The 16,696-nt window shown below is 47.1% G+C and overlaps 1 protein-coding gene across 2 annotated transcripts in view; it reads right to left on the bottom strand.

The window, feature by feature from the left end:
• The window catches only part of LOC146854037 (echinoidin-like), a 147,209-nt gene that overhangs the window by 98,216 nt on the left and 32,297 nt on the right, over nucleotides 1–16,696 (bottom strand). For both annotated transcript variants that reach the window (XR_014981159.1, XM_085651889.1), the window contains exon 3: nucleotides 5,601–5,722. Coding sequence is in view for 1 of the 2 variants with exons in the window: in XM_085651889.1 (XP_085508015.1) it covers nucleotides 5,601–5,722 (122 nt within the window). In the remaining variant the exon portion in view is untranslated. The remainder of the gene's footprint in view (nucleotides 1–5,600; nucleotides 5,723–16,696) is intronic.

Consider the following 16,696-nt stretch of genomic DNA (forward strand, 5'->3'; position numbering starts at 1 on the left):
CTAAACCTCCATGTCCCATTATATATAGGGGCTGACACAAAGATTGCACCCCCTGTCCCTATTATCTACTAGACATTTATAGAGTCTGTTATTGCCAATTGTAAGTGTACCCAATTACATGTACCTTTTTACACATAGCACTGACCCTGGGCCTGCTTAGCAGAGGCCAAGCTACAATAAGAGTCAGTTACCACCAGTATCCTTTAGCAAAATATGGAGGTGAACAGGGCAAAAGGATGACTTTCTAGCAAGGCCTCATTGGGATTATGAGATGTTATACACATCCCACCAAACTTAAGGAGAGCCATCACTCTAAATCTTATAAAACACGGCCTAAAACCAAGGGATGGTAGAGCAGTTTTCGTGATAGAGACACACAAATCCTTTCAGACAGAGGTATTCTATTCATGGACTGTATTCCTAGAATCAAATCCAGTAACACAAGTGTTTCACTTCTTTAAAGGAGATGAACCACCTGAGGAATATATTCTTTTCGAGGATATTGAAATTCCACTCAAATACATACCTGGAGCATAATCTCTGGTTTAGAGGCACCCTAAAACAACACAAAAACATTACCAGGCTCGGTCTACTAGGTAGACCTGGAGCAACATGGCCGATACTAGCCGGCTACACACCACATCCTTACATTGAAGAGATGTCAGGCGAGGAATTCCTTACTCAACTACAAGGGTTAATAAAACATTACAGACAATTCATCCAATAGGTCATGGGGACTTTCACAGTCCAACCACCATTAACCATTCCAAATCAAACGCCTCAACAGGGGAATACACTAAAAATAACTCCACAGACTTTAAACGCAGTCGTGGGTAAAATGCCCACAAAGCGTGAACAAATTCCATTCTGGATAGCTCACAAAATTACTCAAATTTAAGCAGTATTTCCTAATACTAGCCCTTATGAGTAACACAGAATACTTACAATCTGTTTACCAATGGGGATCACACCACAACTGGAAGACTGCACTACTTGGGGCACAGTCTTTGCTGCCACCTATACTAAAACACATAGGGGCAGATTTACAAACCCCTTGCACCACTTTTGCGTCACTTTTAACATGGGACAAGTGATACAAAGTGATGCAAGGGGCTTGTAAATCTGCCCCATGGTGTTACATCAATTGCAGTAATACCAGCTGTCCTCAAACAAATTCAAAACGAATACGGGGCAGAGGCTGCTCTGAATTTAGGTATGAAATTACTGAAAAACTTCGACCAGGTCTCAACAATAATATTATCTAATATTAAAGGGGAGCCAGCAGCAGTGGCGATCCGCCAGCGCTTAAGGGAATTTGATGTAACAGAACATCAACAAGAACTACTCAGAATAATAGAACAATCTTACACTAAATTAGGCATATACAGTTTGGGTGGAAAACCTTTGAAGCCACAACTGTCTGAAGGTCCTGAGAAGGACTCTATTAAACAAAATCCTACATCTTCTAAAAAGAAGTGGGAAACTAATAAACAAAATCCAAAAGAGAAACGTTCTCAATCCCGAGTTAGGTCTCCTCAACAGGAGCCCTCTGAAAGGAGGTATAACCTCAGGAATAGAGATAATTTGAGAAAACCTGACTGGTATCAGGATACTGATACACTTTCCTCTCGTACCTTTCAGATATCGTCACAGACATCAGAAAGAAGAGGATGGTCAGATCACAAAGAGGAACGCGTGAAGTCCAGAGACAAACAGAACGTTCAGAAAAATAAATCAAAACCGAATTCACCAAAAAGAAGGTAGCAGGTCTGAAGATCAGACATGCCGAGGATACTGAGAACACAGCTCAAGAACGGAGAATGGGCTCGGACGATGCTGGATGGTGCAGCAGAAGTAACAATAGCTCACCAGAACCTGAAGGAACTTCTGGAGATAGTGGACTTGAATGAGTACATCGCAGTAGAGACTGTAGACACCAGGGTTAGTACTCCACAAAGGTTGTATGAAATAACACTCCAGATAGAGGGAGACATTTCAAGAAAAGTTAAAGCACTCTTTTGGGAGAAACTTTCAAGGGGTTATGATATACTTCTAGCAGAACAAGACTGGCCACCAGAATTTGTCAGGGAGTGCCCACATGGCAAAGACATCATTATGCCAACCTTCTCCAACCATATTCCAATTCTCCTAAAATATACTTATGCCAGGAAATGGGCAGTTGCCCAAGCCCCAGCATTATACAAACATCATGTAGGATGGGATGAGGACTCACCTCACCACAAAATACAACTAAAAAATCAACCAAGTGCACAAAGGCAGTACCCAATAAAGCAAGAAGCTAAAAAACTGGTCAGGGAGATCTTAGATCAACTTGAATACCAAGGGGCGATTGAAACATACACCTCCTCAATGAACAATCCTTTGTTTCCAGTATCCAAACAAGACAATACATATCGTCTAGTTTTGGATTACAGAAACTTGAACACTTGTTCTAAAACATTTGCAGTGCAAAATGCACATAGTACAGCATCAATGAATAACATTGTGCATAAAAAATATAAAACAACATTAGACATTTCAAATGGTTTCTTTTGTCAAAACATAGCACCTGAAAGCAGGTACTTAACAGCATTCTCAATAATGGGGACCCAGCGTCAACTTTGTAGACTCCCACAAGGATTCAAGAACAGCCCGGGGTTATTCTCAGCAAGGGTAACCGCGGGGCATATCATCAAAAGGCCGTAATAAAATTATCGCCGCTTTAGCGTCTGTTTTTGGGCGAAAAGTGGCGATAATGTTATTGCTCTATTAGCAAGGACTTCCCCTTAGCACCCGGCTTCTTTCTGCCTAGCCTTACATCGCTAATGAGATGCAAGGTAGGCGTGCCATGTAAAACTGCATGTAAAATATCGCTAACGGGCCTTCGAGATATTTACAAGGTGGCCCTCAGGATTTTTTCAGACGTTGGTTTTTGGCGAACGAATGTCTGCTAAAATCCTGACTTAGCTATACTTACCATTGGGGGTGGAAAGGATATTGCCGTTTTCCATGGAACATCGCTGGAAAGCCAGCGATGTTCTATGGAAAACACTGCTATCGCTGGAAAATTATGCATTGTTAATACAGCACTAGCATGGCGATAATTTCCAGCGATAGGCGGCGATAATAAATATCAGCTAAGGCTAAGAGCGGCTGTTGCTTGATAATATGCCCCCAAGTTACTACAAATGTATGATGACGAGCCATTATCATATGTCGATGACATCTATCTGACAGACGATGACCTAGATAGGCTCTTGAACAGGGTGAATGCCATAATACTGGGCTTCGCCTTTTGAGGGCTGCAAATTCAACTTTAGAAAAATCCAGAATTGCCCACCTCACTGTCCTTTTCCTAGGATATGAGCTTTCAAGTGAAGGCAAAAGCCTGGCAGCTAATTTTTTGAAAAAACGCTGAAAAACTTACAATCCATCTTGGGTTTTCTAAATGTTGGTAGAATTTACATTCTAAATTATGCAGAAAGGGTTAAACCTCTCTACGAATTAATTAAACCTGATTTTTCAACAAAACATTGGACACAGGAACACACAGACATCCTGCGTTCACTCCAAGCTAACATGTTAACAACAAGTTACTTACAAACACGCGAAAGTAAACGCAATTTGGTGATCCAAATAATTTCGGGTCAATGCGGATTCACTAATTTGACATATAATAAAGGTGAAAAAGTACCAATTGCATACAAATCAGATTTGTATACACAAGCAGAAATGCGCTTCACTTCGACAGAAAAAATGCTGACAGCAGTTCAAACCGCTGTAGCAAAAGAAAGGACACTAGCTCAGGGAAACGCATTATTGTCGTGACTCCAGTACCAGCCTTAGAGCCTGTTACAAAAGCGAACATCCCAAATGTGAAAGTAGTACATCCTAGATGAATACAATGGGTTAATTCTCTTGCTGCAACGGATGTTGAATATGTTTTTGATCCTGATTTAAAAACACAAGCGTTCCTGAAATTCTGCCTCTCAATCAGTACAAATTCATAATTTATACTGACGGATCAGCAAAACCTGTTACAGGGAGTAAGCACGCTTACAGTGCAGCGTGCGCAATCGTTAAAAGTCGCATCGCATGCGCGATGGTAAATTCCGGCCAATGGTCAATAAAACTCAATCTCTAGGAGATTGTACAGCTTAGCGAGCTGAACTACAAACATTCAAACTGGCACTTGAAAATACGGATCGTTATCGGGTCCAACAGAGTATCGATATCCGTTGGCATGACTGATGGGAGTGTTAAACAGATGTCTAGCACGCATTCTTCACCGCAAAACAGGCAGCGTAGATCAGGTAAGATGCAATCTTGCCAGATTGGTCTAAATTACAGAAACCATGTTGCATTTACTTCCCATAGACGAGGTATTCCCAAAAGTTGCACTATGCGCTCATGGCACTTCCGTTCTAGGAGAGCTTTCTCCAAGTTGCTGGGAGTGACGCCGGTGGATAGGCTTGTGTACAGATCTGCAGCCACTTCTATAGTGGCACATTGACACTGGAGTAGAGGAAGCTGCACATGTGTGGAAACATGGTGGCTTATTTATGAGCCCTCACTTTTTGTGACACATCGGCGGCCTAAAACATGCCTCCTGTTGCGCCCTATTTACAAAGGAACGCATCTAAGCAGATGCGTCACTTTGTAAACACCTGCGCTACATTATACCTGCGTCAGGTTTAATGTATGCAGGGTGGGCGTTCCCACGTAAGTAACCTCGTAGAAGTGACGCAGTGAACTCTACAGGATTTCATTGTGCCTCTTCTAGGGTGCAAATGCGTCAATAACTTACGCCTGCTCACAGCAGACGTAAGACTGATACATGCCCTTTCACATGGGACATGCCCCATGTGAAAGGACCCATTGCTGGAGTTGCGTCACTTTTGTGACACACTCCAGCAATGCATCACTTTTACGCCTACAGATACATAAGAAATATTGACGTATCTGTAACTCCTTGTGACATGATGCGTCATACAGTAAATATGACGCATCCATCATGTTGCAAGGCGGGCACACTGAAAAGTGATGCATCACTGCTTTCACGCAGCGATGCGTCACTTCTCATAAATGAGGCCCAGAGTGAGGGTTACCAGGAGCAGATATGCATTCAGTGCAGTTCAGAAAGATAGGGATAGAGTTCCATTCAACTGTGATCAGGGAATACAAGGTTTTTATGAATCACTCCAAATTACAGGTTTAAAACAAACAGGGGACTCCCATTGTGGGAGACAAGTGGCCTTAGAAGTGATTCTGCTGGTGAAATTACCAGGCAATTATATTTTTAAATTCTAAATCACAAATCAAACAAACAAAAAAACTGGACACAGTGCTCCGTGTTTCATGCAAAAGTTGATGACTGAAGTTAATGCGGTTTATGCTTAGAAAACGGTAACACATGTGTATGTAATCTGCAGCAGAAACAGGGTATTCAATTCATATTTGCTTGAAGGGTTTGGAGGAGTTGGGAGGTTCCTATGGTTTTCCGTATCCCTTAAGGTTTTGGATGTAAGGTCTAGTTGTTATGGTTCTGTGGATGTCCTCAATACATTATGGAAATCTTAAACTATGCATAAAGAACTTACCTCTGCTGCAGTCCAAGAAACCATTGAATCGAATCTCATGTAACACGCATTTTTATACTGAACCCAGCCGGCTTCACAGTTACCTTGAGCACACAAACATGTTTCCTGGGCACCTGCAATAACTGGCAGAGGGTAATGTATAGCAATAAAAATAGAAATGTAAGTAATTGTCAGAAAGATGGAGTTATTATTATACAAATGATGGCAATTTTCACAATTCTTTCTGTTTGCAAAATTTCATTTTTGAAATGTATAAAGCCATTAGGTATTCATACATACTCAAAGGAGCAACATTTCTCTAAGAATCTACCTTCTCAGTGAAAGAAACAAGGAAAAAAAGATTAGATCTGGGAAAGGAATTGGAGAGAGAGTGATGCGCAGGCAAGGAGGGAGTTGAAACCAACAAGGGTGAAGGAGAAATATAGATGTCAGTGATCGAAAACCCTTATCATCTTAATGGCACTGTGATACAGTTCTATAGTACTATGCGAACACAGGAGCATAGTGTTGCAATGTTACAGTGTTGCTTACGTAGAATCACTCTATCCACATTGTTGGAAATGTGCAGTTTCTCTAGGATCACCCCAGAGTTTTTCCTTCAGTTGCTGAAGCCGTTTTTGTTGGCAAAAAGACTCTGTGCACTTTACTCCTTTTAACCTTTTGTAAAGTGCTTGGGCTCCCTTCTCTAAAAATGATAACATTGATATATCTGAGTGGCACATTTATTTTACATGTACGTCCTTCGTATATGGTACCCAGAGCCTGTAAATTAAATATTACCAGTAGGCTGCAGCATTCATTGTAACACAGTGTAGGGCTGATGGATGATCCTTGGGCGACTCCGTAGGTGGTTAGTGTGGTCTCCGAGATGAAAGGGGGAAGTCTGGCCCGCTGTGTTCTGTCAGAGAGGAAAAAGGTAATCCTGTTGAGGGCTTTGTTTTGGATTCCCGCATCATGGAGTCTGCGGGATAGGGTGCATGTGAGACTGTGTTGAAGACCGCAGAGAGGTCCAGGAGGATGGGGGCCACAGTCTCACCTTTGTCGAGGAGGGAGCGGATGTCATCAGTTGCAGCGATGTGGGCGGTCTCTGTGCTGTGTTTTTTTATGAAGCCTGATTGGGAGGGGTCGAGGGTGTTGTTTTCATTGATGAAGGAGGCGAGTTGGCTGTTGACTGCTTTTTTGAGGACTTTCGCCGGATAAGGAAGTAGGGAGATCGGTCTGTAGTACTTGAGGTCAGTGGGGTCTGCCGATGGTTTCTTTAGGGCGTGTTTCCAGTCGTCAGGGAAGGAGGCGGTCTCGAAGGATCGATTGATGATGCTTTGCAGCTTGGGGGCAATGATGTATGCGGCTCTGCGGCAGATGTGGTGGGGGTTGGGATCTGATGGTGCCCCTGAGTGGGTGGTCCTCATTGTCTTTAGGGTGCCTTTGATGCTGAGGGCGGTCCAGCTGTCCAGCGTTGGCTGAGTGGTGCTGAAGGTGATGGATGTGGGTTACTCATGGAGGTTGTTGTTGTCGAAGTTGTCATAGATGGTCTTGATTTTGTGATGGAAGAAGGTGCTGAGTTTGTCGCAGAGGTACTGGGAGGGAGGGATGTCGGTGGATTCGCTGTTGGGTTGGACGAACTCTTTGATAATGCCGAAGAGTTCCTTACTGTTGTGTGCGTGGGCGGAGATTCTGTTCTGGAGTACCTTCTTCCTTGAATGTCTGATGAGTTTGTGGTGGGCAGTGGTGGCTGTTTTATAGTTGTCGAGGTCTGCTGGGTTTTTGGAGTTCCTTCATATTTTTTTGAGGCGTCTGCAGGTTTGTCTGGATTCCGGAGTTCTATGGAGGACAAGCTGGCCCTCTTGGCGTGAGGGTTGGGAGATTATTTGAGGGGGGCGGCGGTGTTTGCGCAGTCGGTGATCCATTTGTGTAGGGTGTGGGGGGGTGAGGGTAGGGTCGTTGTCTGAGGTGGTGGGAGCAGAGTTGCTGAGGGTGGTGGGTAGTTGCTTGTCGGAGATTTTGCTCCAGTTTCTGCATTGGAGCTGGGGTGGGCATCTGCGGAGATCTTTGATTTATAGGTGAAGTGGATGCAGCTGTGGTCCGTCCAAGGGAGTTTGGAGGTGTGGCTGAAGAAGATGGAGTGTTCTACTGAGAAGATAGGGTTGAGGGTGTGTCCTGTTGAGTGTGTAGGTTCTGGTACAATCTGGTTGAGTCCTATGACGATCAATCACAGTCAGCATAAAATTGCATCTAGGTCCTGTCTACTCTGACCATTGGACGGCAGTTGCTACTTAATGCTTTCTTGCACCATTTTTATTTTAAACATTAAAAATGAATATCTCAAATTTCTACCAAGTCAAAAAGTAAGCCAAGAGCTGGCCCAATCTACTGCTTATAAAAGAACCGCGCTCCACCACGGTAGGCCTTAACGTTTGCCTTTGCCTTGGTCTTGCGGGGTTTTGGTGTCATTCAATTTATTCGAATGTACTCTATTTTGGGGATTTTTTTGTGCTGTGTTTTCTTACTGTTTATGTGCTGCATAAATACTTAACACAGTCAATCAGTTATTCAACTTGACTGCTCTTGTGCCAAGCATCCAGAGTGTTAAACACAGGTTAATTTAGGGACTTCTGTGATACACCCTGATTAGGATTGTGGCTTTTGTTTGAGATTGGTTAACATTCCCTCAAACTAAAACGCTTGTGCGGCCGCCATGGCTCACAGCAAGGGTGGGCATGGGGGGAGGTTTCGCGGGGGAGGGGGTGCCATGCGGGCGGAAGGGAGTCCGCATAATAAAATTAAATACCTTACTGTGTCACCGGGTCCTGTGGCACTGCTCCTGCTCTCCTGGAACTCAAGGAACAGGAAGGAATGCAGCGTTATGATTGGTAAGCAACAAGGCCCCCTGGTCAATCACCATGCTGCAGTGCAGTGTTGTGATTGGTTTTGAGCATCCTGGTTGGACGCTTAACCAGGGAAAGGGAGCCTGGGCATGTTCTCCATACAGGCTGTAATGCAGCCTGCATATAGAATGGGGATGGTGCACATGACTGATTTGAGCGGCCCGAGAGGGCAGACCAAACAGTCATTACACACTTTGGAGTGTACAAAACTCTCCTCCCCTGCCCTGCTCAATGAACAGAACAGCCCCTCCCACCCGCCTGCCGGCAAAGAGGCAGAAAACATAAAATGATAATAACTGTGCATCTTCGCCTATCCTTCGCAAGACAGCTGGCCAAAGTGAAATGCACAGTGTAAACTGGAGTAAGCACCACTCCCCTGCTGACGGTCAGTAGCAAATCCTTGCTCTCAAACATTGCTAGGATTGGGACCAGTGAAAAATAAAACAGTAATTGATTTTATTATCATTTTATTTTTACTTTTGCAAAACTTGCAGCATGGGGGTGACGCTCCTCCACTGTTGCCGGTAGGAAAATGAAAAGCAATACAAATCTCACAAGCAGAGGACACTTGAACTCGACAAATCCTGTAGGTGCAAGACCACTGATTCATTGTCAGAGAAAATGCTCTCCCACCCTCACAGCTCCACCATCAAGTGAGGCCCTCCTGAGCCCCTGCACTCTGTGTTGGTGTTCGAGGCCCTTCTCCACCCGCAGGCTATACCTTCGCCTCATCCCTGGTGGTCTAGTGGACCTCTCAATCTCCCTCTTGCTTCATTTTTCTGCCTGCTTTTCCTTTACCTTTCACCTCCGTTTTTTACCGTATTTACTGTCACTCTCTATCAGTTTCCATCCTCATTTCACTTTTCACCTCTGTGCACCTCTCACCCACTTTCTTTCCTGCCACTGCTGCCCCGCAGCCCCTCCCACCAAGCGCGACCAGCCCAAGCTGGTTTCAGCTCCCAGCCTCCTAGCTGTCAAGCCCCCCCAACCCCTACTTGATGGCGGCCGCTGCGAGGACAGGCGAGCAAGACCACTGACTCATTGTCAGTGAAATTGCTCTCCCACCCTTGCATCTCCAACATTAAGTGAGGCCCTCCTGAGCCCCTGAACTCTATGTTAGTGTTTGAGGCCCTCCTCCACCCGGAGGCTATACCTGAGCCTTATCCCTGGTGGTCCAGTGGACCTCTCAATCTCTCTCTTGCTTCGTTTTTCTGCCTGGTTTTCTTTTGCCTTTCACCTACATTTTTTCACCCTCTTTACTGTCATTTTCTATCATTTTCCATCCTCCTTTCACTTTTCACCTCTGTGCGCCTCTCATGCGCTTTCTTTCCTGCCGCTGCTGCCCCCGCAGCCCCTCTCCCCATGCACGACCTGCCAAGCCAGTTTCCTCTCCTGCCTCCCAGCTGTCCAGCCCTCCCCGACCCCTACTTAATGGGGGCTGCTGTGGGACCGTGCAGCAGACATGCGCAGAGGGTGTGCCGCTGGCACACCAAAGGCAAGCCTGTCTCTGCCCAACTGCGACCAGAGCCAGTAACCCTGGACCTCCGAACTGCCAACGCTACAACCCAGCTGCACTCTACGCACTCAACCCAGGTCGCAACAACAATAGCAAGCTAACTTCACCAGCCGACACCCACGGACCCTTCAGCTGTCACCGCTGCCGGCACACCTGCAGCACCACCAAGACCACGGATCCAACACAACCCAGCCACAAAAACACAACCGCACCGAAGACCCTGCAGTGCATCCTCCTCAACATCCAATCCTACCACACAAACGCCACCAAAATCTGGGACCTCCTCGACAGCACCATTCTTCACTGAAACCTGGACCAACACCACCTCAGGACCTGAAATCGCCATCGCAATTCCCCAAGGATACAAGATCTCTCAGAAAGACTACCCCACCTGCCCTGGAGGAGGAATTGCCATCGTCCACAAATCCTCCCTGCTGAACACACTCCCCGATGAGCACCCAGACCTGATGGAATACCTACCAAGATACAGGCCAGCCCTACCACTGCCGTCCCAGGAACCCTCATCTACCGACTCCCCGGACCCTACGGACCATTCACCAACTCCATCACGGACATCATCTCCCCAGAGGCCATCATGTCCACCAACTACACCTTGCTTGACCTCAACATCCACCTCGACAACCAACTAGACGCCAACACCACATCCCTCCTGGACAACCTCCACAACATGGGACTCCACCAGATCATGACCGAACCCATGCACTCAGCAGGACAAACCCTTGACCCCCTCTTCACAACAGGAAACGTCATCACTTTCAGCCACACCACCAAACTCCAGTGGACAGACCATCGATGCATCCACTTCACCTTCAGAACGCCCACCATCCACAGACCCCAGCACCTGCACCCACGAAGAGAAGAAACTTGACCAAAATCACCGACGACCAGCTCACCTCCTCACTCGGCAACTCCACCCCAACAATTGTGGAAGACGACGACCCCAACACGGCAGCCCGAAACTCTGCACAGATGGATTTCCGATAGCCCAACACCACAGCTCCCCTCAAGAAGAACAATAACACACACGCAAAGACAGCCAGATGGTTTACCACCGAACTTCAAGAGTCCAGACACACATGCCACCGCCTCGAAAAGGCCTGGAGGAACTCCAAATCTACAGAAGCCCACAACAACTTCAAAGTCGCCACCAACGCACAACACCAACTCATCAGAAGTACGAGAAAAACAGCAATCAAAGCCAGAATCTCCACACATGAGCTCAACAGCAAAGAGCTCTTCAGCATCATCAAGGAGTTCACCCAACCCACCAGCGAGTCAAATGACATCCCTCCCTCACAACTCAGCACTTTCTTTCACCACAAAATCAAGAACATTAACGATAACTTTGACGAAGACAGCCGACACACTGAATCCTCATTAACCACCCCCAACACCCTGAAGCTAACGATTGACAGCTGGACAGGCCTCACCACCGAAGACACACTGAAGACGATGAAGTCAAACCACTCTGGGGCCCCCATGGACCCCTGCCCCCACCACATCTTTAACAGAGCTGCCGACACCATTGCACCCATGCTTCGCCACACCATCAACCACTCCCTAGCGAACGCCTCCTTCCCCGATGAACACGCCGAGATTAACCCCCTCCTGAAAAAGCCCTCAGCGGACCCCACCAACCTCAAAAATGACAGACCTATCTCCCTGCTCCCGTTTCCAGTGAACGTCATCGATAAAGCTCTTAACAGCCAACTCGCCACCTTCGTCGAAGAGCACCTCGACTCCTCCTAATTGGGCTACAGAAAAAAAACACAGCACAGAAACCGCCCTCTTCACTGCAACAGATGACATCCGCTCCCTCCTGGACTGAGGAGAGACAGTAGTCCTCATCCATCTCCACCTCTCAGCGGCCTTTGACACAGTCTCTCACCACACCCTAACACGCAGAGTTCACGACGCAGGGATCCGGGACAAGGCCCTCAACTGGATCCACTCTTTCCTCTCCAGGTAGAACGCAGCGTGTCAGACTCCCTCCTTTCCTCTCAGCCCCACGCTGTTCAACGTCTACATGGCTCCGCTTTCCCCCATCATCAGAACCCATGGACTCAACATTGTTTCATACACAGACGACACCCAACCCATCCTCTCCTTTTCCAACCAACCCAACGCAGCCAAACACAACTTTCAAGAAGGCATGGAAGCAGTTGCCAAATGGATAAAAAGCAGCTGCCTACAACTCAACACTTACAAAACAGAAGTACTCATCATTGGCCCACACCCTGGAACGACATCTGGTGGTCCCCCGCCCTCAGAAGCCCACCCACGCCACAGACCACGCACGCAACCTCAGAATCATCATGGGCTCAAAATGGACCATCAGATCAACTCCGTTGCATCCTCCTGCTTCCACACCCTCTGCCTCCTATGCAAGACCTTCAATGGATCCCCCACGAACACAGGAAGACCATCACTCATATCCTTGTCACCAGCAGACTTGACTTCGGCAAAGCACTCTATGCCGGAATAACCAAAAACCTCACCCGCAACTACAAAGCATCCAGAACGCCGCTGCAACACTGGTCATCAACCTGTCAAGACACTGCCACATCTCCCAGCACCTGCACGCACTCCACTGGCTCCCCATTGAGGCTAGAATCACCTTCAAGATTCTCACCCACACACACAAAGCCCTCCACAACACCAGACAAGCATACCTGAACAGCCTACTTGAATTCCACGCACCCCAAAGGACCCTATGATCAGCCTAACTCTCCTACGTCATGGTCCCCCGCACCAGGAAGTCCAGATCGGGAGGCCACTCCTTCTCCTTCCTCGTGGCCAGAGCCTGGAACGCACTACCGCTCCACCTCCGACAGACGACATCACTCCCCATCTTTACGAGAAACCTCAAAACATGGCTCTTCGATAGACCTCCTCCCTGATGGACTGGAACCTGTACCTCCCCTCCTCCCCAGTGCCTTGAGACCCTTTCGGGTGAGTAGTCGCACTCAACAAACCCATGATTGATTCATTGGTGTACATATAGCAATAATTAAGGGTGGGCGTAGTGGGCGTAGTGGAGCTACGTGAAGCAGCACGTAGTGTGCCCAAATCTACGCACACTACGTGCTTCGCATAGCCCCACTACGCGCCACCAGCCTCCCGCCCGCCCTCCTTTTAAATCAAACCCCCGCATTTACAATAAATACTAAATTAAAGAAACTTACCTGAAACGCGGCGTCTCTGGGGCTCCCTCTTCCATTTCAAACTTCTTCTGACTAATGCGCATGCGCGGACGCCCGCGCATGCGCATTTCTTGTGAGAAATGCGCATGCGCGGGCGTCCGCGCATGCGCATTAGTCAGAAGAAGTTTGAAATGGAAGAGGGAGCCCCAGAGACGCCGCGTTTCAGGTAAGTTTCTTTAATTTAGTATTTATTGTAAATCCGGGGGTTTGATTTAAAAGGAGGGTGGGCGGGAGGCGGGTGGCAGTGGCAGGCAGCTACGCTTCGCCCTGGGTGTGCGTAGCGCTAGCCTGCTTCGCCTACTTCGAAAACTGCGAAGCAGGCAGCGCTACGTACACTACGTGGGCGAAGCGTAGTGTCTCGCCCAGGGTTAGCAATAATACTACTTAAATACTTAGAAATTACAGGATTAGACATTTTAAAGGTTCAAATAAGAATCCTTATCATAGATGACAAAATGCCTCTGTGCAATTTATGAGAAACTGTACCCCTGTCACTTTTGCTATCCTCCTTCGCTGCACCCTTGGCTCCACACAATCTTTCCCAGGGTAATCTCAGCTGCTCAGCTAACCTTTCTTTCTAAAGTCTCTCTCTATTGCCTCCTAACCTGCCTCTTTACAATTTGCCACTTGGAATCAATTATGTTACCATTCCTCTCTGAAGTTGCTCTTCTGCTATCCTTCCTGTATGCAGTGTGTCTATCTGGACTGCTCGCTAACGTTTTTCTCTGCTTTTCTTCTCGGTCTCTCTCTCTCCTACACCCTTGAAGATCTTTTTCTCTGCAGTTTGATCTTTACTACCTGTCTCCTGGTAGCACTACATACCAGTGGTGGCGGAAAGGTTTTTAGAGTGGGGATGCTGCCATTGAAGTTATGTTCATTTTATATCAGTCATAAGAATTGTGAAAAATCCAAGAGTTACTCAAAAATGGGGCCATAGTGTGCCCTGGGGCAACAGGCATGTGCTTTGTGCGTCCCCTTCTGTAATATTGATATTGCTGCAACACATGTAGTGAGAGGGCATTCCCTCATTTGGATTGGAGTGAGGCCCCATGCAAATGAGCGAATCACTTTGCCTCTGCACCTGGGCCATTTGTTGGACGCAGGTGCAGAGGCAAATAATGCCGTTACAAGGTGCACTGAAAGTTTGCCATTAAAATGTGCCGCATTTTCAGTCCGCCTCATAAAATCAGCCCTCTGGGGGGAAATAGGGGTCCCATTGGCCACCCAGACATCCCTCTAACAGTGGGTGCAGTCATTGATGGGTTGTGATCTACACTGTGAAAATATAGGGGCACATTCTCAAGAACGTGTGATAACCATTGCAAAAGTAACTTAACGCAACATCCAACATCGCAGTCTATTGCGGGAAATTTACGTCATGTTAACCAAGTATTCACAACACAGCAGTACCATGCGATAGTCACCAGATAATGTGTCAAATGGCCGCGCTAAATTCAACGCCACGCCGCAAAAATGCAAAACACGAACACCAAAAAAGCTGCAATGAGGCCAATTGCGATACAAAAAGCCGCAAAAACCAGCGGCAGGCCTGCAAATCCCACGCGTATGGTGGGAAAATTCACTATAAAAGCAATAAAAACAACACACCAGAAAAAATCCAAAGTGCGTAGCAACATGGATGCACCATGACCCAGCACGCGAACCCCAGATGGCCAAGGAGAAGAGGGAGAGGAAGACAGGGTGCAGTCCACAGGAAAACAAGACCAGCGTCACGGAGGTGACAGAACACTACCAGCAACTGACCCACAATCAGACTATCTTGAATGCAGACGGAGTGTTGAGGAGGCCAGTGGAGGAGGCCAAGAGGAGCTGGCATGATGTGGAAACCTATTTGGGAAAAAGGGGGTGGTGATGGACAGAGTTTCTGAATGATGCAGAATACTCTTACCAAGTCAAGAGATCATGGTTTTTATCCATCACCGTTTTTTAGCTCACTGCACCATCCCAGCTCAGAACCTGGCTACATGCAAATTAGTCTGTACCTGTCCCAGTGCATGATGGGAACAGGGCAAACCAAACTACCAAGCCAATTCTTATACTGGGAAGGAAACAAGCTTCCGGGGACCGGTTTCTGGCATCACAGCCTTCGTCGGCCCGGCTTGCCTGAATCCTGATGGTGCAATGAGCAAGGGACTCACGTCTGAGCATACCCTCCCACACAAAGTGTGGATAAAATCGATTTGGGAAAAAGGGGGTGGTGATGGACAGAGTTTCTGAATGATGCAGAATACTCTTACCAAGTCAAGAGATCATGGTTTTTATCCATCACCGTTTTTTAGCTCACTGCACCATCCCAGCTCAGAACCTGGCTACATGCAAATTAGTCTGTACCTGTCCCAGTGCATGATGGGAACAGGGCAAACCAAACTACCAAGCCAATTCTTATACTGGGAAGGAAACAAGCTTCCGGGGACCGGTTTCTGGCATCACAGCCTTCGTCGGCCCGGCTTGCCTGAATCCTGATGGTGCAATGAGCAAGGGACTCACGTCTGAGCATACCCTCCCACACAAAGTGTGGATAAAATCGATTTGGGAAAAAGGGGGTGGTGATGGACAGAGTTTCTGAATGATGCAGAATACTCTTACCAAGTCAAGAGATCATGGTTTTTATCCATCACCGTTTTTTAGCTCACTGCACCATCCCAGCTCAGAACCTGGCTACATGCAAATTAGTCTGTACCTGTCCCAGTGCATGATGGGAACAGGGCAAACCAAACTACCAAGCCAATTCTTATACTGGGAAGGAAACAAGCTTCCGGGGATCGGTTTCTGGCATCACAGCCTTCGTCGGCCCGGCTTGCCTGAATCCTGATGGTGCAATGAGCAAGGGACTCACGTCTGAGCATACCCTCCCACACAAAGTGTGGATAAAATCGATTTGGGAAAAAGGGGGTGGTGATGGACAGAGTTTCTGAATGATGCAGAATACTCTTACCAAGTCAAGAGATCATGGTTTTTATCCATCACCGTTTTTTAGCTCACTGCACCATCCCAGCTCAGAACCTGGCTACATGCAAATTAGTCTGTACCTGTCCCAGTGCATGATGGGAACAGGGCAAACCAAACTACCAAGCCAATTCTTATACTGGGAAGGAAACAAGCTTCCGGGGACCGGTTTCTGGCATCACAGCCTTCGTCGGCCCGGCTTGCCTGAATCCTGATGGTGCAATGAGCAAGGGACTCACGTCTGAGCATACCCTCCCACACAAAGTGTGGATAAAATCGATTTGGGAAAAAGGGGGTGGTGATGGACAGAGTTTCTGAATGATGCAGAATACTCTTACCAAGTCAAGAGATCATGGTTTTTATCCATCACCGTTTTTTAGCTCACTGCACCATCCCAGCTCAGAACCTGGCTACATGCAAATTAGTCTGTACCTGTCCCAGTGCATGATGGGAACAGGGCAAACCAAACTACCAAGCCAATTCTTATACTGGGAAGGAAACAAG

This window comes from Triturus cristatus, chromosome 4_1 (genome assembly GCF_964204655.1).
Source record: "Triturus cristatus chromosome 4_1, aTriCri1.1, whole genome shotgun sequence".
NCBI lineage: Eukaryota > Metazoa > Chordata > Amphibia > Caudata > Salamandridae > Triturus > Triturus cristatus.